The 25,255-nt window shown below is 58.7% G+C and overlaps 1 protein-coding gene across 3 annotated transcripts in view; it reads left to right on the plus strand.

Annotated features, from left to right (window-relative positions):
* Nucleotides 1-23,194, plus strand: part of USP36 (ubiquitin specific peptidase 36) — a 38,304-nt gene extending 15,110 nt beyond the window's left edge. For 2 of the 3 annotated variants that reach the window (XM_062175353.1, XM_062175354.1), the window contains 14 exons: nt 1,153-1,220; nt 1,654-1,742; nt 2,116-2,198; nt 2,943-3,054; nt 7,735-7,875; nt 8,379-8,479; nt 9,115-9,250; nt 13,369-14,034; nt 14,546-14,676; nt 16,606-17,232; nt 18,091-18,305; nt 19,297-19,398; nt 20,557-20,672; nt 21,008-23,194. In XM_062175353.1, the coding sequence (XP_062031337.1) occupies nt 1,153-1,220; nt 1,654-1,742; nt 2,116-2,198; nt 2,943-3,054; nt 7,735-7,875; nt 8,379-8,479; nt 9,115-9,250; nt 13,369-14,034; nt 14,546-14,676; nt 16,606-17,232; nt 18,091-18,305; nt 19,297-19,398; nt 20,557-20,672; nt 21,008-21,136 (2,716 nt within the window). In that variant the 3' untranslated portion in view covers nt 21,137-23,194. The remainder of the gene's footprint in view (nt 1-1,152; nt 1,221-1,653; nt 1,743-2,115; nt 2,199-2,942; nt 3,055-7,734; nt 7,876-8,378; nt 8,480-9,114; nt 9,251-13,368; nt 14,035-14,545; nt 14,677-16,605; nt 17,233-18,090; nt 18,306-19,296; nt 19,399-20,556; nt 20,673-21,007) is intronic. The other variant, XM_062175352.1, reaches the window with a different exon arrangement.
* The last annotated feature ends 2,061 nt before the right edge of the window (nt 23,195-25,255 follow it).

Genomic DNA, 25,255 nt, shown 5'->3' on the forward strand with positions numbered 1-25,255 from the left:
TGTCGGCCTCTGATGACGCGAGGGGCAGCTGCCCACAGGTTCCAGGCTGCGCTGGGGGTGTGTCTTTGCTTGGTTTGGAAGCTGCAAAGCCCCTTCTCTGGATAAGTGGTGGTGATGGCAGATGAGGGCAGTTTGGTTTTCATTCCCTCACTTTGCAAAATTCAGTTTGGATGAGGCTGTGCTGGTCGCTGCATTGTGTTGGCGCTCCTAGGCTGGGAAGCAGTGCAGTCCGTAGTTACATCAACCGGATGAGGGGCCGGGGCCTGGTGCCTGTAGTGCGGGCCGCGGCTGCTGCTGGCGCGGCCACTCGGCGGCTGTGACCAGAGCTCTGCAAGCAGCGCCACGTAGTGCCTGTAAACACTCGGAGTGAGTGACTGGCAAGTGGGGCCCAGGGACCTGTGTTGGGGAGGGGCAGCCTGTCATGGTGTCCTGGTCTTCTGGTAAGAAGACCCCAAAGCCAGTGTGGGATTTGTGCCCGGAGGTCTGTGTGTATGCTAGAGGGGCGCAGTCTCCTGGGAGTGAGCCAGGGCAGACATAGGCAGCAGGGGAGCTGGGAGCAGACTGGAGACGGAGTGTGTGTTCAGGGTGCTCCCGCACAAGCTCCCACCCTAGGGGGCTGTGCGCCTCCAGGGAGCAGGGGGAGTCGGCCCCTGAAGCTGAGGGTGCCTCCAGTCCCATGGGACTCAGCGCTGCGGGGAAACTTGCATGCAGGGCCCCTCCCCCTGTGTCCTGGCTGACAAGGAGGCGGGTGGGCTCTGTTCCTGCTCATGTCTGCTCTAGCCCTCACCAGCCAGGAGGCCCAGCCACGTGGTGGCCATCTGGGGAGTAGACTGAGGGACCCAGGCCTGGGCCTGCTGTAAGTGCGACTGGAGAGAAAGCGCGAGACGGGTGGGGTGCAGGTGCGTTTCCACCCTCACTGTCTATGGGTGGCCAGGTTCCCTGCTGGGGGGATCAGGACCGGCAGCGGATGGAGGTTTGAAGTAGCTGATGTCGGGAGAGGGCGCTCAGGGGTCAGGGCTCTGCTCAGAGGCCCCGGGGGTGGAGGATCAGGTGTGCTGTCTTGTGGCACGCGGCAGGTTTCCGGTGTCATCCCAGCTCGTGGCATCCTCGTGGTGCGGTGCCGACCTCTTCAAGGCTGTGCTCTCCTTTCAGATTGGATCGTCAGACGCAGGCCACCACCTTGGTCCATCAGATTTTTGGCGGGTACCTCAGATCACGAGGTGAGCAGAGCTGTGACCCGGACATCCTGAGCGTTCAGGTGCAGGCCAGCTCCTCCTGGCTGCACAGACCCGGGCAGGTGTCCAAGCTCCTGGGCCTTGCCTTGCTCTCTGTGAGACACTCGCCTGCCTGGGCACGGAGCAGTTGGCTCCCACGAGCAGGTCTGGGAAGAGCCTCTCCCGCTGCCATCGTCTGGAAAGTGATGAGGGTGCCGTTCCCCCTTACCTCTCTGTTGGCTCCTGGATTTGTGACCGTCGCCCTTTAGCTGGGGCCGGGCCCCGTGAGTGGGGAGGCAGGGGCGTCTGAGAGCCCCTGGTCTCCAGGGCTTGCTGGCTCTAGGATCAGGGAGCAGGCGTGATCAGGGAGCAGGCGTGCACTCGTGGGCAGCAGCAGCGCCCATGGCCGCCCACCCACTGCCTGCTTGTTCTGTTGCAGTGAAGTGCTCGCTGTGCAAGAGCGTCTCGGACACGTACGACCCCTACCTGGACATAGCGCTGGAGATCCGGGTATGGCCCGGGCACAGGGTGAGGCAGAGGGCAAAACAGCAGCGGGGGCAAACGATCAAGAGAGAAGGGAGAGGGGGTGTAGGATCCCCGCCCTCGGCAGAACCCGTCGTTTGTCTCTTTCTGGCCTTCTCCTGTACCTCTTCCCTTTGTTCCAGAAAAGCTGGAATTGGGTTTGTGTCGAGGCACAGACGGCGACAGAGCTGCCGTGCCAGGGAGTTCTGGGACACAGAAGCTCGTGGGCTCTGAAGCCCCTGCTTCCAGTTTGGGAAGGGGCCGGGAGCAGACACGCCCCGTGGGAGTCAGTGCCGCAGCCTGGAGCGGGCCTTAGACCGGCCGTGTCCTGCGTCAGCCTTCTCTCCTGCTGACCATCCCTGTCCGTCTTTGTCCTCAGCAAGCTGCAGATATTGTGCGCGCCCTGGAACTTTTTGTGACACCAGATGTCCTGAGTGGGGAGAATGCCTACATGTGCGCCAGGTAAGTCCTGCACTCCTGGGGGAGGCGGAACCTTCCAGAAGGATTCACCTGATACCCATCGGGCCCCTGCCGCCCTTGGTGACCACTGCTTGTGTTTCCTGAGTGTTCTGTGGCGTCCTAACAAACCTCTGCCCACACCAGTGACGTGAAGCCAGGCCCCTCACGGCCTCTGTTTCCACAGCGCTGGCCACTGCTCCGCAGACTCGCCGTGCACCAGCACGTGAAGCAGGGGCTGTGGCTGCCCCACGCCCAGGGTACGGCAGAGGGCGTCTGCCTGACCTCCCTCCTGCTCTACGCGCCGAGTCCTGTGGCTTCTGCTTTTCACTGAAGCCATCCTGGGTGGTTTTCTGGTTCAGCAGATGTATCTCCTGCATTGTCCTCTTCGTGGCCTGTGGTGTCCGTGGGCAGGCGTCTTGATGTCTAGGTCGTGTTAAAGCTGCGATCGCCAAATAGTCCCTGCTTTTCCAGTTCTTTCCGTGCCAAGCCTTTTCCTCTTTAAATGTGTCCTCAAGTCCAGAAGCTGCTCGCTTCTGCCCGCTTGGTCCCACACGAGCCTGCTCACCTGCTGCCTCCCCACGTGCATGTCCCGCTTGTCCCGTGGCTGCCTCGCTCTGACTCCTCTTCCTGCGAACGTTGCTGTGTCTTTCTCAGTCTGCCTTAGCTCTGCTGTCTCTGGGCTCCGTCCCCACAGCAGCCCGCCTGAGCCACAGCACACCCTGACGCCTTTCCCTTCCCCTCTCAAAGGTGCAAGAAGAAGGTTCCAGCCAGCAAGCGCTTCAGCATCCACAGGACGTCCAACGTCCTGACCCTCTCGCTCAAGCGTTTTGCCAACTTCAGTGGCGGGAAGATCACCAAGGTGAGTGCCGTGCCCGCAGGCGCCCAGCGGGCCGTGCTCGGCGTCAGAATCGGTTGTGCCTGGCTTTTCTCCAGATGGCGAATCCGGGTCTAGAACCTGCCTTTTGGAAACAATCCCTTGTCTGCAGGCAGGTTTGAGGGCTGTCACGCTGATCCTCCTCCTCCCCTGTCTGCTGTAGGGGTGTGGGTGGAAGGCCAGGCGTCCTTGAGAGTGATGTGATGGGCGCGGAGCTGCCGGCTCCTGGGCCGCGTCCTGGGTTCTGTCAGAGGTGCGGGTGCTTGCAGTGGCTTTTTGTGGGATACAGATCTATTTTTTGCAAAATAATATTTTAATGGTGGATGTATTTCATACAAATCTAGAGTTCTGTTGATTTTTTTAAAAGATTTATTTTATTGGGGCTGGCGTTATGGCATAGTGAGTTAAGCTGTCGTCTGGAATGCCGGCATCCCATATGGGTGTCGGTTCAAGTCCTGGTTGCTCCACGTCTGATCCCACATCTGATCCAGCTCCCTGCGAATGTGCCTGGGAAAGCAGTGGAAGACGGCCCAGGTCCTTGGGCCTCTGCACCCACGTGGGAGACCGGGAAGAAGCTCCTGGATCCTAGCTTCAGCCTGGCCCAGCCTCAGTTGTTATAGCCACTTGGGGAGTGAACCAGCAGATGGAAGCCCTCTCTGTCTCCCTCTCTATAAATAAATAAAATAAATCTTGGGGCCAGCACTGTGGCATAGCGGATAAAGCCACCTCTTGTAGTGCTGGCATCCCATATGGGCGCTTGTTCGAGTCCTGGCTGCTCCACTTCCAATCCATCTTTCTGCTATGGCCTGGGAAAGCAGTAAAAGATAGCTCAAGTCCTTGGGCCCCTACACCCACCTGGGAGACCCAGATGAAGTTCCTGGCTCCTGGCTTTGAATCAGCGCATTCAAAGCCATTGCGGTCATCTGGGGAGTGAACCAGCAGATGGAAGACCTCTCTCTCTCTGCCTCTGCCTCTCTGTGACTCTGCCTTTCAAATAGATAAAATAAATCTTAACAAAAAAAATTGGAGCCTGAGAAGCATTGGGTTAAGCATAATCCTTAATAAAAGATTTTATTTTTATTTGAAAGGCAAAGTTACACAGAGAGCTCTTCTATCTGCTGGTTCACTGCCCAAATGGCTGCCAAGGCTAGGCCACAGTGACCCAGGAGCTGGAACTCCATCCACATCTCGTGGGTGCAGGGGCCCAAGACTATCCGCTGCTTTCCCAAGCACATCAGCAGGGAGCTGGACCAGAGTGGAGCACCTGCAACCCCTGCCAGTGCACATAGTTTGTTGCTGTCACAGGCACAACCCCAGCCCCCAGAGTTCTGTTCTTAGGTCATTGTGTGTGGTTTGGGGCAAGGCCCTTGTCTGCTGGGGTCCTGCTCGGATCAGTGTTTCCCAAGAGCAGCTGCAGAGTGCTAATGTCTGAGTTTGGGAAATGCCAAGCTACAGTTAGATGGTTCTTAAGTTCAGGCCTTCTCAGAGCCTTTATTAAACTATGTTGCATTTTAATCTCTCTTTTTTTAATAAAAATTTAAAAATTGTTTATTTTTCTGAGAGAGAGAGAGAATCTTCTATCCTCTGGTTCACTCTCCAAATGGCCGCAACAGCCAAGGCTGAACCAGGCCACAGTCAGGAGCTTCCTCTGGGTCTCCCACGTGGGTTTTGGGGGCCCAGCTTCTTGGGCCATCTTCCACTGCTCTTCTCAGGCCATAGCAGGGAGCTGGATCGGAAGTGGGGCAGCCGGGATGTGGACTGACACCCGTATAGGATTTGTTGTTACAGGTGTGGCTTCACACACTATGCAACAACACCGGCTCCAACGGTTTCAGTCTCTAAGGAGAATATAGTGTGAAGAACCTTAAATGTGATTGTTGGTTTGTCTTACTTTTTCTTTTTCTTTTTTTTTTTTATAGATTTATGTATTCATTTTTAATTGAAAAGCAGAGTTACAGAGAGGCAGAGGCAGAGAGAGGTCTTCCATCTGCTGCTTCACTCCCCAAATGGCCACAATGGCTGGAGCTGCGCCGATCCTAAGCAGGAGGCAGGAGCTTCCTCTGGGTCTCCCACATGGGTGCAGAGGCCCAAGCACTTGAGCCATCTTCCACTGCTTTCCCAGGTCATAGCAAAGAGCTGGATTGGAAGTGGAGCAGCCAGGACCCGAACAGGCACTTATGTGGGATGCTGGCACTGCAGGTGATGGCTTTACCCACTGTGCCACAGCACTGGCCCTGGTTTTTCTTTCTAATGCTGTATGTGCCAGGCTGGGCTGGGCACTGGGCAGAGGATGAGTATGTGTGGTTCTTCCGAGGGAGTTCGTGTTCCCCTGTGCACACCTCCTGGGACCAGATGTCCAGGGGAACCCAGTTTGAGAAACAGTCAATTTGGTTTTTGGAACCACAAACTGACAAGGTTGGCTTGGGGCTGTTGAGCCTGTTGTATGTATTTGACCTTTGAGATGTGGAGTTGTCGACTAGGACAGAGTACCTAGGTAAATCTCACAGCCATCATTTTGGTCTAAAAAAGCCAGACACAAAAAAAGAATACGTGTTGTGATTCTAGTTATGTGAAGTTCAAAAGCAGACAAAGCTGGTCGGTAGTGACAGAAATCAAAACGGCGTGTTTTTGAGATGGAGACTGTGGCCGGGACCCAGGGGGATTTTCTAGGCTGGATTCTAGGTCTTGGTTGGAGTAAGGATTCTAGCAGTCAGTATACTCTTTTTTTTGAAGATTTATTTATTGATTTGAAAGGCAGAGTTACAGAGAGGCAGAGGCAGAGTTACAGAGAGAGAGCGAGATCCTCCATCCGCTGGTTCACTCCCCAGATGGCTGCAACGGCCCCAGACTGTGCCGCTCCAAAGCCAGGAGCTTCCTCCAGGTCTCCCACACTAGTGCAGGGGTCCAAGGACCTGGGCCATCTTCCACTGCTTTCCCAGGCCACAGCAGAGAGCTGGATGGGAAGTGGAGCAGCCGGGACTCGAACTGGCGCCCATAGGGGATGCCGGCACTGTAGATGGCAGGTTTACCCACCACGCCACAGCGCCGGCCCCAGCAGTATACTCTTGTCAGAACTCATTGAGCTTATACCTGAAATCTGCTTTTCACTGTAAATTATACTGCAGTTCAAAACGGATTTATGTGTATAGGTAGAAATGGAGTTAAATCTCATATTATTAAAAGATAATTTTTTAGGCCGGCGCCGTGGCTCACTAGGCTAATCCTCCACCTTGCGGCGCCGGCACACTGGGTTCTAGTCCCGGTCGGGGCGCCGGTTCTGTCCCGGCTGCCCCTCTTCCAGGCCAGCTCTCTGCTGTGGCCAGAGAGTGCAGTGGAGGATGGCTCAAGTGCTTGGGCCCTGCACCCCATGGGAGACCAGGATAGGCACCTGGCTCCTGCCATCGGATCAGCGCGGTGCGCCGGCCGCAGCGCGCCAACTGCGGCGGCCATTGGAGGGTGAACCAACGGCAAAGGAAGACCTTTCTCTCTGTCTCTCTCTCTCACTGTCCACTCTGCCTGTCAAAAAATAAAAAAATAATTTTTTAAAAGATTTTTTTTAAAGATTGTTTGAAAGGAAGAGTTACAGAGAGGCAGAGAGAGCAACAGTTCTTCCATCCGCTGGTCATCCGCTGGTTCACTCCCCAGCTGGCTGAAACAGCCATGCCGATCCAAAGCCAGGAGCCAGGAGCTTCTTCCCGGTCTCCCATGTGGGTACAGGAACCCAAGGCCTTGGGCCATCTTCTACTGCTTTCCCAGGCCACAACAGAGAGCTGGATGGGAAGTGGAGCAGCCAGGACTGAAACTGGTGCCCATATGGGATGCCAGCATTACTTTACCTGCTACACCACAGCACGGGTCCCGAAGATAATTTTTAAAAATATTTTTCCTATAAAAAATTGTCAGTTGCTACAATAAATAAATTCTGGCCTGACCTCTGTTCTTAACCAGTCTATTGAAAATTTGGCTCATGGGGGTTGATGGAGTGGCAAAATAGGTTAAGCCACTGCTTGCAACGCTGACATAGCAGAGTGCCAGCTGCGCTGCTTCCAGTCCAGCTCCCTGCGAAGGTACTAGGAAAGCCAGTGGATGATCCACCTGCGTCGGAGACCTGGATGGAGCTCCTGTCTGCTGGCTCCAGCCTGGCCCAGCCCTGTTATGGCCATTTGGCCATAACATGAACCAGTGGATGGCAGATCTCTCTTTCTCTGTTTCCCTTTATATCTGTAACTGTGCCTTTCAAACAAAGAAAGAAACATAAATTTAGCTCACTGTGGCTGTGCTGATCAGACCTGCCTGAAGCCCAGGCGCACAGCGCTCTCTCCCCCTCCTTCCTTGGGAGGGCATCGTGCCGGGAGTGGGCTGAGGGGCTGTTGTGCTCACCGCTGGAGGCAGGGATGGAGAGAACCGGTGCAGACACAGGGCAGGGACGAGGGTGGACTGGTTTCCTACCAGTCTACTGGACAAGACGCCCTCCACGGCTTCTTGCTTTGTAACCACTGATCAGGGGGCCCCGCCCGTTGCAGCCTGCAGACCCCCTCTCCCCTGCCACTGCTGTGTTAAAGACCAGCTGCACTGGGTGTTCCCTGGGCTGAGGGCAGAGAGGGCGAATTGACCCTCACTTCCACAAGCAGGGTTCATTTGCCTTTCCTTCTCCTTTTTGGACAGGATGTTGGCTATCCGGAATTCCTGAATATCCGTCCCTACATGTCCCAGAGCAGTGGCGAGCCTGTCACCTATGGGCTCTATGCCGTCCTGGTGCACTCAGGCTACAGCTGCCATGCCGGGCACTACTACTGCTACGTGAAGGTGAGTGCCGCGTGCCCACGGGGCCTGCTGGGGAGCCCACAGTGCCCCCGCCAGGCCAGCTCTGGCCCTGCAGAGCGTCTGCCCTCGTGGTTGTGTTCAGGTCCTTACCGTTGCTTCGTGGTGGGGTGACAGATGTCTTTGCAGGGCCGTTCTGCAGGCACCTGTAGTGGTTGTGGGAGAGGCCAGACGGGGGCTGCCCGCGGTGCTTCTCAGTCCTGGGGGAAACTTGGTGCAGGCCGAGCATTGGTGGGAGCTGCTGTGTCGCTGGGCCCACCTCCATGTCCTCAGGAAGGGCCAGTTCCGCCCAGTGGGGCCTGGGTGGGAGCTGGGCCTGACGCTTGGCTTTGATGTCACACCTAGGCTTACACAGACAACGTGTGCCGTAGCGCCCTGTAGCAGCTGGGTGTAGGCAGTGACCAGCAGCAGGTCTTAAGTTCCCCTTTATGAAGGAAGGACTGTGCAGTGTTTGTTGACTGTTTCCTGCCCCACCCTGTGCTGCCTAGGCAAGCAATGGACAGTGGTACCAGATGAACGACTCCCTGGTCCACTCCAGCAATGTCAAGGTGGTCCTGAACCAGCAGGCCTACGTGCTCTTCTACCTGCGGTGAGTGGCTCTGTCCTGTGCTGATGGGTGGGCGTGTCTTAGGAGGGCAGTGCTTGGGCGGTGCCGCCCTCGCTGACCCCAGCCCCTGTGTGTGTGATGGGCAGCTCCCCCGGGAGGACCCTTTCCAACCAGGCCCAATTGGTTGTCAAGGAAATGCCCGAGCGTGGCTTAGGTCCGGGCAGGATTCCTCTGCCCCTCGTCGGGGCCACGTTGGACCCTCACAGCACTGTCCTAGGTTAGCGGTGTCATCTTTGTGTGGCAGCCACCAGTGCTCCATGGGGCAATGTCCTTGTGGGCAGGGAGGGATGGCGCTGGGGAGCCGCAGCAGCTCCCCTGGAAGGGGCATTCGGCCATCTGGGGGTGCAGGTCGGGGCGCCTAGGGCCTCGAGGGGTCTCCTCCTTGCTGGGCCCTTGGCATCTGGTCCTGGAAGGGCTCTGGAGGACGTGCCCTGTGCTCTGCCTTCAGTGAGCAGCACGTGGCAGTGGGGCTTGGGGGTGACCGGCAGGTGGCCCTCCCGCCGCCCGCAGCTGCTTGTCTCCCTTTGCCTGCCTGTTTGGAAAGCGCAGCTGCTCCTCACGCGCCCCCCCCTGCTGTGGTGACCGTCTCCCTCACCGCCTGTCTCTTCCTCGGACAGAATCCCGGGCTCTAAGAAGAGTCCCCAGGGCCCCATCTCCAGAGCAGCCTCCTTTCCTGGCCGCCCAAGTGTGACTCCAGATCCTTCCAGAAAGAACTTTAGCCACAGGACTGTGGCCTCCCCGCTGCCCGGAAAGGTAACCTGGGGAAAGCGGTCAGCGCCACCCAGCGTGGCCGACGTCCTGCCAAGCCCCTCGGGCCCGCAGGGCTCCCTGCTGGAAGGGTTTGGCGTGCAGTCTTACTGTCTCGGTACAGCTGCTGGTTGCTGAGCTGCGGTAGAGAATGAAGGTGCAGTAGTGAGAAGAGCTGGCCCGGCCGCGCTGCTGGGAGTGAGACAGCTTCGCTTTCCGCTCTTGGGGAAAACAGCTTCGCGTTTAACCCTGAAATGGGAGTAATTTGTCCCGGCGTTGTCCAGATTTTGGTGAATGTATTGAGGTTTTTTTTTTTTGACAGGCAGAGTTAGATAGTAGAGAGAGAGACAGAGAGAAAGGTCTTCCTTCCGTTGATTCACCCCCCAAATGGCCGCTGTGGCTGGTGCACTGCGCTGATCTGAAGCCAGGAGCCAGGTGCCTTCTCCTGTTCTCCCATACGGGTACAGGGTCCAAGGACCTGGGCCATCCTCCACTGCCCTCCCAGGCCACAGCAGAGAGCTGGACTGGAAGAGGGGCAACCGGGACAGAATCCGGCGCCCCGACCGGGACTAGAACCCAGGGTGCCAGCGCCGCAGGCGGAGGGCTAGCCTTGTGAGCCGCGGCGCCAGCCCTGTATTGAGGTTCTGTAAGAAATGTCTGTGATTGTTTTTTTAATAATTTATTTATTTATTTGAAAGGCAAAATATAGAGAGACAGAGATCTTCTGTCTGCTGGTTCACTCCCCAGTTGGCAGCAATGGCTGGGGCAGGGCCAGGCTGAAGCTAGGCGCCAGGAGCTTATTCCAGGCCTCCCACATGGGTGCAGGGGCCCAAGGACTTGGGCCATCTTCTGCTTTCTCAGGTGCATTAGCAGGGAGCTGGATGGGAAGTGGAGCAGCCAGGAGCTTAACAAGCGCCCGTATGGGATGCCAGCACTGCAGGCGGAGGCTATACCTGCTATGCCACAGCGCCAACCCCTGTGTTCTTACGTACACACATGGACACTTAGAGGTAAAGGATGTCACGTCACAACGTCACAGTGTACTTAGATGGTTCAGAACTGGAGGATGTGTGTGTGCGTCCACACACACACTTGAAGCTTCCCTGGCAAGTGCTCAGTGGGAGTTGCTCTCCACGCTACCTTGTGTGGTGTGGATTGCACCACCCCCTCCTTCCAGCTGCAGGGCGGATCCTGCCGGGGCCATCAGGGCTTCCCCTGGCTCCAGGGGTGTGGTCAGTATGTAAATCTATCTTCCCATCCAGCATCCAAGCAGACAGGCTGAAATGAGAAGCGTTGAGGTGGCCATTACAGTGCATGATCCTTGTGCAGAGATGGTGATCCGGAAGCCGCCCTCGCTGCAGGGGTGAGGGACAAGGGTGGAGCTGGCCACACCGGCAGGCCTGCCATGACCGTCCCGTCACTGGCACGACTTTCCAGACGCCCTGTGCTGTGCTGGGAGTCACTGCTTCCGGTGTTGCTGGGTGAGCAGCGTGAATGTGGACTGGGTTTGCAGATGAAGGCCGCCGCGCAGTGCGACGCTGTGGCCTTCAGGAGAGCGGAGCCGGTGAAGAACGAGCCGGAGCACACCGCCGAGAGGAGGAACTGGGGAGACCGCAGGAGTGGGTTCTTTTTTTTAAAGATTATTTATTTGAAAGCAGAGTCACGGAGAGGAACAGACAGAGGGAGAGTGAGTTCCTCATCCGCTGGTTCACTCCGCAAACGGCTACAATGGCTGGGCCAGGCTGAAGTCAGGAGCTTCTTCGGATCTCCCACGTGGGTAGAAGTGGATTCTTTTGAAACTGCTGCAAGAAGAAAGACTTTGTAACCTTTACATCGAGAAAGAAGGTAGAGAGAAACACACTTGGGCCCTTGGGCTCCGTGGTTACTGCCCGACCTGGATGCCCCAGCCAGGCTGCTGGGACACAGCACTCCCCTCTGGCCTCACTGCTGCCAGTTGGCCCAGGTGGGCGTGGCCCGGGCCTGCTGTGCCTTTGGAAGCGGCAGATTGGGTAAGCAGCTCCGTCTGACCTGCGTCACTGCACCGAAGGGCAGGCTGCAGAGCGCCTGAAGGTGTCTTGTGGAAATTGCTGGAACCCTCCAAGACGAGCGTGGGAGCTCCTGGGAGCTGCTGGGCCAAGGCCGGCTTTAGAGTGGACACTTGAGGCGGTGCCTCTCCCTGGTGCAGACCACAGGTTACCCAGGATGGGCAGGACGGCAGGGGCCGTTGTCCCCAGTCACCTCCACACCCTGGCGTCCCAGCCTGTGGCGATATGCTGACATCACAGCAGGAAGCAGGAGCAGCAGCTCTGGGAGGAGCTGTGACTCAGCTCAGATAGTGCAGTGCCCAGAGGCACCGCCTGGGGCCGCAAGCTGTCCTCACCACGCCCAGGGCTGTGTGTTCCTGGAAAATGGACGAAGTTACGCCAGTGGTCACCTGAGAACATGCAGGGTTGGCTTCCACAGAAGCAGTGACGAACGTGGCCAGCAGCAAGCCAGCACGCACCTGGCTGCAGGCACAGCACACCGGAGCGTGGGCCCACGTGCAGAAGCTGACCAAACGGCAGAGCCATGAGGGGCCGTCTGGGTCCCAGCCTTCCTGTGCCTCCGGGGTGGCTGCTGTGAGCAGGGCTGGAGGAGCGGGGACTGCCCGGAGGCCTCCATGGCCTCCTTAGCTGCTCGCCACGTGCGCGCCTGGCTGTGCAGAGTCCCACGTGCTATTGGGGTTGTGGAGAGCAGCTGAGCAGCCAGAATCACAGACGGGCGGGGTCGTCGAGGCCACACGTGGACCCCACCCCCTGTGCCACCCCTATGTAAATAAATGCTACCTTTGAAAAGATTTCTTTATTTTTGGGAAAGAGTGTTAGAGGCGGGGGGAGGGGGGGGTTCTATGCCACAGCACCAGGCCACGAAGATTTTCAAATATAACAAGTAGGGGCCGGCGCTGTGGCAGTGGGTTAATCCTCCACCTGCGGCACCAACATCCCATATGGGTGCTAGTTTTAGTCCTGCCTGCCCCTCTTGCCATCCAGCTCTCTGCTATGGCCTGGGAAAGCAGTAGAGGATGGCCCAAGTCCTTGGGCCCCTGCACCCACGTGGGAGATCCAGAAGAAGCTCCTGGCTCCTGGCTTCGGATCAGCGTGGCTCCGGCTGTTGCTGCCATTTGAGGAGTGAACCAGTGAACGGAAGACCTCTCTCTGTCTCTCCCTCTCACCATCTGTAACTCTACCTCTCAAATAAATAAATCTAAAAATATATAACTAATAAAGACTGTTCTGTGAAAAAAAGACAAATATTAAAATTGGCTAAACTAAAATTTAAAATTTTTCCCATAGACTTACAAGTAAAAAAAGAAATAATAAAATTTTGGAATCATTTGCAGCAATTATAACAGAATCATTCAGATGGTGGCAGACACTCCAGGGCAAGAACAGTGGATGTGAGTGTTGGAGGGGTAACAGCCCAGGATAGCGTCAGATTACCACACTCTCTAAAGGGGGCGCATGTCGCTGTAGAGATACACTTATGCATCAGAACTGGGCGGAGTGATGGCAGCCCGCTGATCACATTTCCGGGAAGTTAACTTGGGGCTTACTGCAGAAACAGCTGGAGTTGTCACCTGACAGCTGCTTTTAGCCGTGCCTGTGAACCGATCCGCTCCGCTGGAGGGGTAAGCGCCGACTGAGTCGTTTCCGTCATGCAGGACGACGCAGCGCCTGGTGCTGCGTTCTCCCCTGTGACGAGAGTGGCAGACAGCGTAGCTCACAGGGACCCTCGCGGCGGGAGTGGGCGCCTCCGGCGCTCCCGAGAGGCTCCCGATGGCAGCGTCAGGGCGAAGTGGGCCGTGACCGCAGGCTGAGACCACTCGTGTTAGCACGCGGTCACACTTGGGTAATGGCGCTCAGGTAGATGTCTAGTGTTTCTCAGATTCTGACGGAAAAGCACTGCTTTCGCTGTGACGCTGGCCCCTAAAGACACACCGCGTCCTTACCCTGTGTACCAGTCACACAACGCTTGGTCCGGCCACAGCTGCTGCTGCAGCTCGCTGGGCCTGGGAGAGGGCCGTGGCCGCCGTGGCGCCGTGGCCTGCAGGCCCTGATTGGGTTTTCTGCTCTGCTCTCTTTAAGCGACCAGACTCTGTGCCGGTGAAGAAGCTGCCGGCCGCTGAGGAGCTGGGGGTGCCCGTCTCCAGGAACGGCTCCGTGCTGGGCCTGAAGATGCAGAACGGGCACGGCCCCCCAAAGCTGCCCCCGGGGGCCCCTCCCCCCAAACTCTCCCAGACACCCACACACGTGCCCCGCGTCCTCCCTGAGCCTGCAAAGAAGGTGAAGACGCCAAGCCCCCCACAGCCCCTCTGCCCCTCCCTCAGAACTCCTCAGGGCTCACCTGGCCCCAGCAGCAAATGCGGGGCCCCCGGGGGCCGCAGGCAGGGCTCCTGGGACGGCGGGGGCGCTGCCCTCTCTACCTCACCTAAGCTCCCGGCTGAAGCCACTGCCAACGGGCATGGGCCGAAGAGGGGTGATGCACACGCCGACCTCAGTGGCTCCAGCCCCGAGCACTCTGCCGACAGCGACTCCGCCACGGCGCCCCAGACCCCCAGGGGTGGAGCTGCCCGTTTCTGTGATTCTCAGGAAACACACTGCCCAGCCGCTGGTCACTCCAAAGTGCCGCCAGGTGGGGCGGACCCCAAGGTGGCGAGGCTCCAGTCCCCGGTCCTAGGCAGCGTCACCTCCGAGCCTGCAAGCACCACGTCTCCTCCGCCAGCCAAAAAGCCCGCCCTGTCCGCCAAGAAGGTGGGTGCTGGGGTCTCGGCCCCCCTGGAGTGGGTCTGATGGTGGTGCCCGCGGTGGGATGGGTGTGCGGGGCCCGGGTCTCCATTCCAGGGAGCAGGGTGCTTCTCTGGCCTCCTGGCATGCAGGCTGTAAAGACGCTGTCAGGGGCGGAGCCGTGTGTCGGTGAGGGAGCCCCTGTGGCTCCCTGTGGCTCCTGGGGGCCTGGGCGTGGGAGTTGGTGCTGAGCGGGAGGGGGCAGGGCCAGGTCTGGAGGGCGGGAGGCGTGTGCCAGACAGCAACACTGGTGCAATTGTCATGCGAGGTTTTTGTTTAAATTTCCTTCCTTTTTTCCTTTTTTTTCTAACCAAAAACACTTCTGATTCTTCTTCTACCATCTCCCCCCACCCCTTTTCTCCTCCTGTCTCCTCGTCCCTCTCTCTGGGCTCTCTCTTTTGTTTGTTTCTGTTTCCCCTCTTCACTCACGGAATCCTTTTTTAGACCACCAAGTTTGTGTTTATGTCGATAACTGCAGGCCAGCTCCCTGCGGAGGGCGACCAGCAGTGACCTCCGTTCGCCTCCGCCCTCGCCATTCTCCGACCTCACCTACCCCCTGACAGCCACGCACCCCGCCGCGGCCTCCACCTGGCCCGTCAGTAAGCCCAGGTAAGCCTGGGCCACGGGCCCCCACTGCCAGCTCTTCCCACCTGTGGTCACGTGCGCTTGGCTGAGGAAGAGCTAGACAAAGGCCGGCCGCCCGGATAAGCCAGGCCGCGCCCCTGGAGAGGCGTGGATGGGGGCATCGCCAACCCCTCTCTCCCTCTTCCTGTCTGCTGAAGGAGCCTCAGTTGCTCAGAGGCTATTTATCTCTGCAGTCTGACTTTTTTTTTTTTTTTTTTTGACTGGCAGAATTAGAGACACAGAGAGAAAGGTCTTCCTTCCGTTGGTTCACTCCCCAAATGGCCGCTATGGCCGGTGCGCTACGCTGATCCAAAGCCAGGAGCCAGGTGCTTCTCCTGGTCTCCCATGGGGTGCAGGGCCCAAGGACTTGGGCCATCCTCCACTGCACTCCCGGGCCACAGCAGAGAGCTGGACTGGAAGAGGGGCAACCGGGACAGAATCCGGCGCCCCGACCGGGACTAGAACCCGGGGTGCCGGTGCTGCAGGCGGAGGATTAGCCTGTGAGCTGTGGCCCCGGCCTCTGCAGTCTGACTTTAAATTGTCTGTTTTTCCTGTGTCTGCTACACCTGAGCATGATGGGTGCCTCAGCCCTGGTCAGTGGCCCCAGGAGAAGAGAGGCTGGGAGGTCGGGAGGCCCTGAGTGGGTGCAGGTGCGGCAGCCCCTTGAGGAGCCAGGTGTGGTGTGTCCCCAGCATGGCCCTGGGCTCTGGTCTCTGCGGTGGGTGTGTCCATGCAGCCCCACAGAGCACCCTGTTTGGGCTCCCGCTGTCAGCTTCACGCCGGCTTCTGGAGCGGGGAGACCTTGTTCGGAGGTGTCCCCCACGACAGCCGCCTCCAGGGCTCCCCAGAGCCGCCAGTAGACATGCCTCCCCGAGGTTCAGGTCCTTCTGCATAGGGAGCTGGCCTCCGGTGGGCGTGCCTGCAGTTCAGTGAGATCACTGACCTGGGACGTCTTCTCTGGTCACTGATGGGATGTGACCGGCATGGGGCAGCTGGCGAGGGCAGAGGAGCCACGGGAGGCTGCGTTTCCTCGGCACTGATGTGTCTTGTGCGCTCTCACTGCCGTTCTCCTGGGACGCGGCCTCACCCTGCACACCCTAGGGTGACGCCCCGTCGGTGCCCACACCAGCCTCTGCCTTCCTCACACTTAGGTGCACACCTCTGTCCAAGCATTTTTGTGCACGCTAGGCCCTTAAATGTCTGAGGCATGGATTGGGTGTTTTTTTTTTTTTTGCTTCTTTGTCATGTGACCCTTTAACAAAGAATATCCAGGAGAGAGTGACATGGCAGTGTAGTACAGTCGTGGCTTGGTGACGACATTGGTGGTCTTGTTGAGTTCAGGAGCCACCTGTGGCTGGGCTCCTTGCCCCCCAGTGACAAATGAGGGCATCCTGGTTCAGAGTGGGTTGTTCCGTCTCCCGAGGCACGGAGCTCGCAGAAGGTGGATCGGACAGCCTCGCCCTCACACATCTTGCTGTAGAAATCTGCTCTCCTGATTTTCCCGGCCCTCAACATTCAAGAGGATAAATTGCAGGGGCTTGAACTTGTCTGTCTTCTGAGGCGCATTTCCTGAACCTGAACCCCCGTGACTTTTGGAGAGTGGAAAATACACCCTAATACAGCTTACGAGTGAAGCTTTTTCTCTGACCACATTTGATTGAACATTAAAAACATCAGAGTTGACAATAATACTTTAAATTGCTGGGTTACGAGATACAGGACATAGAACAACTGTGGTCTTCTGAATTTTCTTATTAGTCCGTGTTTCAGACATGCATGTAATTTCTGCAGGTCTGAGAACTGCAGGAAAGAATCCCATTAAAACTTCTGAGCAGAAGAGCGGGTGAGGGGGGGCAGGGGAAACGTGTGTGGGGGTCTCGAACGGCCCTCCCCATTGCCTGGCTCTCCCTCCAGGGCTGTGTCGCCTGCTGCTCCACCGTCCAGCCGTCCAAAGCCTCCCATCAGCCTCCACTCCGCGTCACCATCAAGCACCAACCCCCAACCCCCAGGGACACCAGAGCCACAGAACTGCTCCTCCACCTCAGCCACCCTGCCTCAGGTCAATGGGGGCATCATGTCCCCTTCATACCAGCTGCTCCAGGCCAGCAAAGCCCCCCAGAGCTCCTCCAAAAAGAGGAAAAGGACGTGCTTGGAAGAGCCGCAGGGGCAGGGCTCAGAGGCACCGCTGTCGTGGCACCTCAGGGTGGCAGGCGCAGCACCGCGCAGGAAGAAGAAAAGGAGAAAGAGGAAGCACCTGGAGGAGGATGCAGCAGTGCTGGCGCAGACCCAGGAGCGCGCAGCGGAGCGGCCGGCCAGCTCCCTGGGGGAAGCCACAGCACTGGTGCAGGCGAGGCAGCTGCACGGACAGGCCTGGGGCCTGCAGGGCAGGGGGGAGCACGCAGCGGAGCGGCCGGCCAGCTCCCTGGGGGAAGCCGCCTCCCAGCCCCGGGTGAATGGCCAGCACAGCAGGAAGAGGAGGAAGAAGGGAGCAGAGGGGCCCGGCAGGGAAGACAGCCTCCCCCTGGGCCCAGGACGGCATAGGTAAGTGCAGGGGTGAGTCGTGCCTGTACCCCTCAAAGCCAGACACCCCTTTCCTGTGTGGGCATGGCCAGGGAATGGGGTGGTCTGAGCTGGACTTGTAAAACGGGAGTGTGGCGACATGGCTCCGTGATGGATGTAGGTGGACTGTGCCCTGGGGTGACAGTACGGTGGGCAGCACTTGTGTACAGGCTGCTCCAAGGACATGGGCCCGGGGCCCTGGCCAGGTCATGTGGCCTCCCAGCGCTTTGTGGGATTTGCCTGTGTTAGCAGTGGGGGTGTGGCCAGGTGGTTTCTGGCTCTGACATCCGCGGGCCTTCACTGTGTGGCTGTGGACCACAGGCCCTCGTGAGTCCTGACCACTTCTCCAGCCCTGGCGAACGTCGGCCATATGTGTGGGTTGAACAGCGTCCCCGGCTTGTCCTCTGGGTCATGTTTGGGGGTGGTGTTTTCCACGGGTGGAGGCCCGTGCCAGAGATGGACATGTGGCCTGGTTAAGACACCCAAATCCCGTGTCCGAGTAGCTGGGTGTGATGTCACCTCTGGCTGGTGCAGACCCTGGGAGGCAGCCGTGATGGCTCAAGTCCTTGGGTTTCTGCCGCCCGTGTGGGAGACGTGGAAGGAGCTCTCTGTTCCTGGCTTCAGCCTGGCCCAGCCCTGGCCGTTACAGGCCTTTGGGGAGTGACCCAGCCAATGGGACCTGTGCCACTGTCCCTGTCTTCTCTCTCTGCCTGTAGCAAATAAGTCAACAAAATTTAGTGAAATAAAGGTCCATGCTAGCTGAAATTGCTGGGGTGTCTTGTTAAGTGCCTGTTCTTGCCTTCTATGTGCCCGCGGCTGACTGTTAGCTCTGCCTTCCAGCGGCTGCTCTCCCGCCAACCGTGATGAGCCTGAGACCAGGGCAGAGTCTCCAAGGAGAAGGAAAAAGAAGAAGAGACAGAAGGAGGTAGAAGAGAGGGAGCATTCAACAGGACAGAGGAGCACGGGGCCCAGTGACACTGCAGTCCCTGGGCTGAGCCCTCCCCCACCACTCGTGAATGGCCAGCTTCCTGGAGACCACGAGGGTGCATCCCTGGGTGAGGAAGGGGTGAAGCTGGGATGGGGAGGGGGGCCCAGCTGGGGGTGTGGAAGAGCGAGAGGCTCCTCTTGCCCCCCAAGTCTGCCCCCCTGGGCCAGCTGCCTACCTTGGGGGCCCAGCTCCTGTGTCAGCATGTAACCACCTCTGCTGACCCTGCCCGGGAGTGAGTAACTTCTAGAACTCCCTCCCCTGGGTTTGTTCCCTGGCACTTGCACTGAGCAGAGCCGGGTTCAGAAGCTCGGGTGCTGGGTGCTTGTCTTGCACCCCTGGGAGGAGTGGCCCAGGCTCTCAGTGGACAGTCATCAACCCATTCACTCTGTCCTGAGTGCCTGAAAGTGGGCTTCACGGGGGTGGACATTGCAGGCCAGAGGGACAGCGAGTGGCGGACACCACCCTGATGTGGGGCGGGCACTTCCTCTGACAGTCGCTAGGGATCCTTGACGCCTAGGCGGCAGGGGAGAGACAAGGTTAGGTTTGTGCTTAGGGAGGTGAGAACATTCTGGAAGCTGTGTATTAGTGGGAAAGAGGCAGAGAACTAATTCCGAGATTGTTTTTAAAAACTGCTGAGGCTGCCTGGTGGGGCGGTGGCCTGTGCTGTCCCTGGGCAGTCCCTGGTGGCAGCAGCGGTGTCACTTTAACCGTTCCTGCCAGTCTGGAGCGGCCCCTCCTCTCAGGCGTGTGCCGGGGCACCAGCCTTTCCGACAGTCAGAGTAGCTCAGGTCTCGCCCATCAGACCAAGGATTTAACCCTGCTGGTGACAGGGGCTCTGTTTTCTGCCTTTTTGTTGTGTTCTGTAGTTTTCAAGAGCGGACTTGGGTAGCAGCTACTCCTCTGAGCAGGCGCGTCCTCAGGGGGTAAAGCTACAGGGGCTCAGCACTGAGCCCGCAGAGCCGCACGTGCGGCCACTCCGTCTCGGTGAGGGCGCCTGCTCGCTTCCGTGATGGTTTGCTTGAGTGTCTGTAACCGTCCCCTGGCTTCTCTGATTGCAGGCCTGGGCCAGGCTCCTCTGGGGTGCTGGAACAGAGAGCAGAAATCTGATGTGGTCCAGGAATTGCTCAGATATTCATCAGATAAAGCTTACGGGAAAAAAGGTAAGGCTTTGAGAGCGGCCTCTGTGTGTATGGTGTTTTTGTTTTTGAGATTCATTTATTTGAAAGACAGAGAGAGCCGGCGCCGTGGCTCAACAGGCTAATCCTCCGCCTTGCGGCGCCGGCACACCGGGTTCTAGTCCCAGTCGGGGCACCGATCCTGTCCCGGTTGCCCCTCTTCCAGGCCAGCTCTCTGCTGTGGCCAGGGAGTGCAGTGGAGGATGGCCCAAGTGTTTGGGCTCTGCACCCCAGGGGAGACCAGGATAAGCACCTGGCTCCTGCCATCGGAACAGCGCGGTGCGCCGGCCGCAGCGCGCTACCGCGGCGGCCATTGGAGGGTGAACCAACGGCAAAAGGAAGACCTTTCTCTCTGTCTCTCTCTCTCTCACTGTCCACTCTGCCTGTCAAAAAAAAAAAAAAAAAAAAGACAGAGAGAGAGAGAGAGATTCCACCTGCTGATTCACTCCCCAAATGGCCGTAACGGCCAGACCTGGCTTGATCCAGAGCCAGGAGCTTCCTCCCAGTCTCCCATGTAGGTACAGGGGCCCAAGGACTTGGGCCATCTTCTGCTGCTTTCCCAGGCCATAGCAGGGAGCTGGATCAGAAGTGGAGCAGCTGGGACTTGAACCGGTTGCCACATGGGATGCCAGCCCTGTAGAATGGCGGCTTTTACCGACTACGTACACCACAGCGCCAGTGCCTGTGTCCTCCCATTGGCTGGCTCTGGGGACAGGCAGAGTGTGGGATGGGTCCTGGTTGTGAGCGTGGAGATGAGGCATTGCCTGGCGTTGGCGAGAAGAGGAATTGGTGTGCTTGTTGCTTCTGGGGTTCTGGGAGGGACCAGGTGGCTTCTGTTGGAGGTGGGGATCCAGGACGATGGCCAGCAGAGTTGGAGTCTCCAGGACGGGATAGGGCAGTGTGGAAAAGGTCTTCCAGCACTAGTGTGCCCGTCACTGAGAGTGACCGTGTGCACTTTGACCTCGGTGGCTCCCCTGTGACTGAGCCATACACGCAGGCTTCCTGTCCCCTCTTCTCCCTGTGGGCGGGTTTTTTCCCTGCAAGGTGGCCCTGGACCATTGAGCCCGTTCGGGGGAGCGGTCTCGCTGGGAGCGTCCTGGCAGCGGCGTGGGGTGCTGCTGACACCAAGCGTCTGTCTTGCAGTTCTGACGTGGGACGGGGAAGTGTCCGCGGTCAGCAGGGATGCCGCCGAAGACAGCAGGCTGGCCCGGACCCAGAGTGTGGTTGACGACTGGGACGAAGAGTTTGATCGGGGGAAGGTCTGTGCCCGAGGGCTCTGAGGGGCGGGCGGGCCGGCTCAGCCTGGGGCTGAGTTTCAGAGTGGTTGTGTGGTTGACGGGAGACCAGAGCCACACTGCTGGGCTGCACGTCGCAGCTCGGCAGCTTCCCTGGGTAGCCATGGGCGAGACGGTGGCGTGTCTGTCACTTCTGTCCCCTCCTCAGTAAAGCGGGGTGGGGCGGCTCCCAGGGGCGGGTTGTGAGGAAGAGGCGTGTCCACACAGTGCACGGGGATTGTGCACGAAGGCTCCCGGTACACGGGGCCCGTGCACAGCTGCCAGCGCTCGGGGTTGAGCCTCTGTGATTCTTGATCTAGGAAAAGAAGGTAAAAAAGTTCAAGAGGGAGAAGAGAAACTTCAACGCCTTCCAGAAACTTCAGAGCAGACGGAACTTCTGGGCCGTGACGCATCCAGCCAAGGCTACCAGCCTCAGCTATCACCGTTGACTTCCTGCTGCCCGTGGAGGTCAGTGTGAGGGGCTGTGTGCGCCTCGCCCACAGGAGTGGGCCGCGGGCCGTGTCCCGTGACTAGCCGAGGCAGTGGTGAGGTCTCGTTCTCACTGCCGGGACTGCTGCGCCCTGCCCACCGCCTCCCAGAGACAAGGCGTCGCTCCCAGGGGCTCTCTGTCTGGGTCTAGGGAGTGGCCTTCTGCAGTGTCCGCTGTCCTGCTGCCCCGGGGGCCACTCCTGGCTCCTGGACTGGAGGCCGCAGGCTTCTGCGCAGCAGCACCTCTTCAGCAGTGTTCGAGAGAAACCCCACGTTGGTGCCAAGTGGAGCCGGCGGCCCTGCTGGACATGGAGCGCACGGCTCATCCTCGTGGTCACGGGTCTCCGCTGGCGTGTCCTGTGCTGCCTGGGCGGCGGCCCTGCTGGACATGGGAGCGCACGGCTCATCCTCGTGGTCACGGGTCTCCGCTGGCGTGTCCTGTGCTGCCTGGGCGGCGGCCCTGCTGGACATGGAGCGCACGGCTCATCCTCGTGGTCACGGGTCTCCGCTGGCGTGTCCTGTGCTGCCTGGGAGCCGGTGGCCCTGCTGGACATGGGAGCGCACGGCTCATCCTCGTGGTCACGGGTCTCCGCTGGCGTGTCCTGTGCTGCCTGGGAGCCGGCGGCCCTGCTGGACATGGGAGCACACGGCTCATCCTCGTGGTCACGGGTCTCCGCTGGCGTGTTCCGTGCTGCCTGGGAGCCGGCGGCCCTGCTCCTCGTCCTGCACCGTCCCCACCCCAGTCCCTCTGTGGGGCCTTGGTGTCTTCCTGCCTTACCCGTCTGCCCTGAGGAAGGAAGAGCCCGGGGCCTCCCATACTGCTGCTCCCCTCTGCAGCGGGGGCGGTCCTTCCCGCCTTCCTGCTGGAGGGCAAATGGCCACTGGCGGGGGAGCGCGTGCGATGTGGACTCCTCCGCTTGGGAGGCTCCGTGTGTCCCGAGGTGGCTTTGCTGTAGCTCCCCCTGCAGCCGCAGGGAGCCATGGCCCTTACCAAGGCAGTGGTCTGGAGTGGACCTGCCGTCGATTTTACTCCTTAATGTAAACACTTCTTTCTGACCAGCCTGTGGCTTCCGTTAGCAATATGTTTTCTTTCCCTAATATGCAAATACTGGCTTTGTTTGCTCAGTTTCGTGAGTGCTTCTGAATTAGATGGTTATGTCACTCAAGACGATTGCTTTTTTGTCTTGCTCAAGCTGTGCCTGCAAACTAGTAATTTAATAAATAGGGCACATCCTCAGTCAAGGGGAGATTTTCAAGAAAACACCGTGACCTAGGGGTCGGAGGCGTGGAAGTAAACCTCCGAATTGCCTTTCCTGGCCCGCGGCTCCTCGTCCTGTCCTCGTGGGCTCCGGGACGCAGTGGGCGCCAGGCGTGGTGGAGGCCACTGGCGGAGGCCCTGGCTGGCACTGGCAGGGAGGAAGGTTGCCTTTGACTTGGGGAGAGGCCCTCGTTCGTTCCTGAGAGCGCTTCCTTCTGGACTTCCCCTCCTCCACCGCAGTGCGAGCCGAGCTGGTGTGAGCTGGGCCGGCCGGGCTGCGTCTCCCCGGGAGGTGCCCCGCAGGCAGGCGCAGCATCGGGCTTTCCTTCGCGCCTCCAGCCCTCCCCCCCTCTACCAGGTTGCCTTGTGAAGCCTCCTGAGCCACACGTATCTGTTGTTCCTCTGTGGGTGGGGCGCGCCCCTTCCTTCCACAGCACAGCACAGATCGCAGAGGGTAAGGCAGAGGCCCAGAGGGCGACTCCAAGTTCAGGTCACACAGAGAGGATCAAGCTGTGTGAGTAACTGCAGCTTTTCTAACACCAGGCCCTTGGTCGGCTTGGGAGCCGCGTTCGCTTTAGCTGTGTGCTGGAGGTGGGCGGGGCTGCCCTGTGTGGGCTCTGCCCTGTGTGGGCTCCGCCCTGAGGAGCCCTGGCCGCCTGGTTGCCCGGCTGCACCTGGGTGTGTGAGAGGGTGCACTCCCGTCCTGCGGCACCTCACCCCATATTGTTGCCAATATTGTGGTGCAATAAAGAATGCATTTTCTGAGTCTGTCTTGTGTCCATTTTCTTCCTTTGATTTTTAAAATGGTGCCTCCCAGTAGCTCAGTCTGCTGCCCCCTGTCACGTGACTGCACTTCCAGGCAGCTGCCAGCACCGGAAGTGGGTGTCTCCAGCTCCCGCTCGTAGAGAAATTTAGGAGTAGACCTCATGTGAGAATAAGGCAGGCAGGGGCACCCCTTGGGATACCCGCGTGCTAGTCGGAAGGACCCAGTCCTACTCCCGCGTCCAATCCGGCTTCCTACCAACGCGCTCCAGGTGGCTGCAGTGCTTGGGTCCCTGCACCCTCGGGAGCCCTGGACGGAGCTCTTGGCTCCAGCCTGGCCCCGCCCTGGCTGTTGGGGACAGTTGGCAGTGAATCAGCAGATGGAAGGTTGCTCTGCCACTCAAATGAGTAAAAATGTATTAACTTTTTTTTTTAAGATTTGTTCGCTTATTTTTTAAAAAGATTTATTTATTTATTTGAAAGAGTTATGCAGAGAGAGAGAGGTCTTCCATCCGATGGTTCACTCCCCAATTGGCCACAACGGCTGGAGCTGTGCTGATCTGAAGCCAGGAGCCAGGAGCTTCCTCTGGGTCTCCCACATGGGTGCAGGAGCCCAAGGACTGGCGCCATCTTCCACTGCTTTCCCAGGCCACAGCGGAGAGCTTGATTGGAAGTAGAACAACCAGGACTTGAACCAGCGCCCATATAGGATGCTGGCACTGCAGGCAACAGCTTCACCCACTGCGCCACAGCGCTGGCCCCATAAATTAACTTTTTAAAAAAGAAGAGGGAATAAAGGGATGTTTCTAAATGTATTTAATCAATAAATTTATTTACATTTTAAAATACAGAAGGATCTTTTGAATAGTTTCAATTTTGTGAATGATGTTGGAGAAATGCTGTGTATTTCTTCAGGGAGAGACGAGGGAGAGGTAGTGGGTCTTGCTCGGATTCTTCCCAGTTGTCAGAAAGGAGCCGGGCAGCCATGAGGCGGGTGCCTGGGCAGGCCCTCCAACCGTGGCCCTCCCGGCTGCTGCTCCAGCGCTGGGCTGGGGCATGTGGTTAGGGGTGGGGCTGTCCTTGCGTGGACTGGAATTCCCTGTCAATCCAGCGACTAAACTTAAGCTCACATGGCGATGGCGGCCTGTGGCTGGCTGCCTGGCCACAGCAGCTCCGTGCCTACAGGCGGCTGGGGGCTTGGCTGATCCCATCTGCCCGGGAGGCTGAGGTGACCAGAGTACGTTGGCAAGAGTGAACCTGGTGAAGAGGTGCCTGGGAACGGAGGAGTGCTGGGGCGGGGGTGCTTCGAGGGCTTCTGTTCTGAAAGCCGCTCCCCAGTTGCGTTTCCTGACCACACAGCCCTGCCTTCTCCTTCAGGGACTTCTCAAAGCTCCGGACCTAAAGGTGTCCATCAGGCGGAAGGAGCCCTGTCTATCCCAGGCACCTGCTTTGGCCAGACTTTCTGGAATGCGGACGGGAGAGTAAGACCAGGTGAGGGGAGGCAGCACCTGGACCCGAGCCAAAGGGTGTTCACCGGGCACATGGATGCAGCTGTGTGAGCAGGGGTTCTGACCCGGGTAGGCTATGACCCCACGCCCAGGGCTGGGTGCTGGGGTTCTGACCCAGGTAGGCTATGACCCCACGCCCAGGGCTGGGTGCTGGGGTTCTGACCCGGGTAGGCTATGACCCCACGCCCAGTGCTGGGTGCTGGGGTTCTGACCCAGGTAGGCTATGACCCCACGCCCAGTGCTGGAGTGTCGGGGTTCTGACTCGGGTAGGCTGTGACCCCACGCCCAGGGCTGGGTGCTGGGGTTCTGACCCGGGTAGGCTGGTGACCCCACGCCCAGTGCTGGAATGTCGGGGTTCTGACTCTGGGTTAGACTGGGGTAGGCTGTGACCCCACGCCCAGTGCTGGAGTGTCGGGGTTCTGACTCTGGGTAGGCTGTGACCCCACGCCCAGTGCTGGGTGCTGGAGTTCTGACCCGGGTAGGCTGGTGACCCCACGCCCAGTGCTGGAGTGTCGGGGTTCTTACACTGGGGTCGGCTGGTGGCCCCACAC

Source organism: Lepus europaeus, chromosome 18, assembly GCF_033115175.1.
Source record: "Lepus europaeus isolate LE1 chromosome 18, mLepTim1.pri, whole genome shotgun sequence".
NCBI lineage: Eukaryota > Metazoa > Chordata > Mammalia > Lagomorpha > Leporidae > Lepus > Lepus europaeus.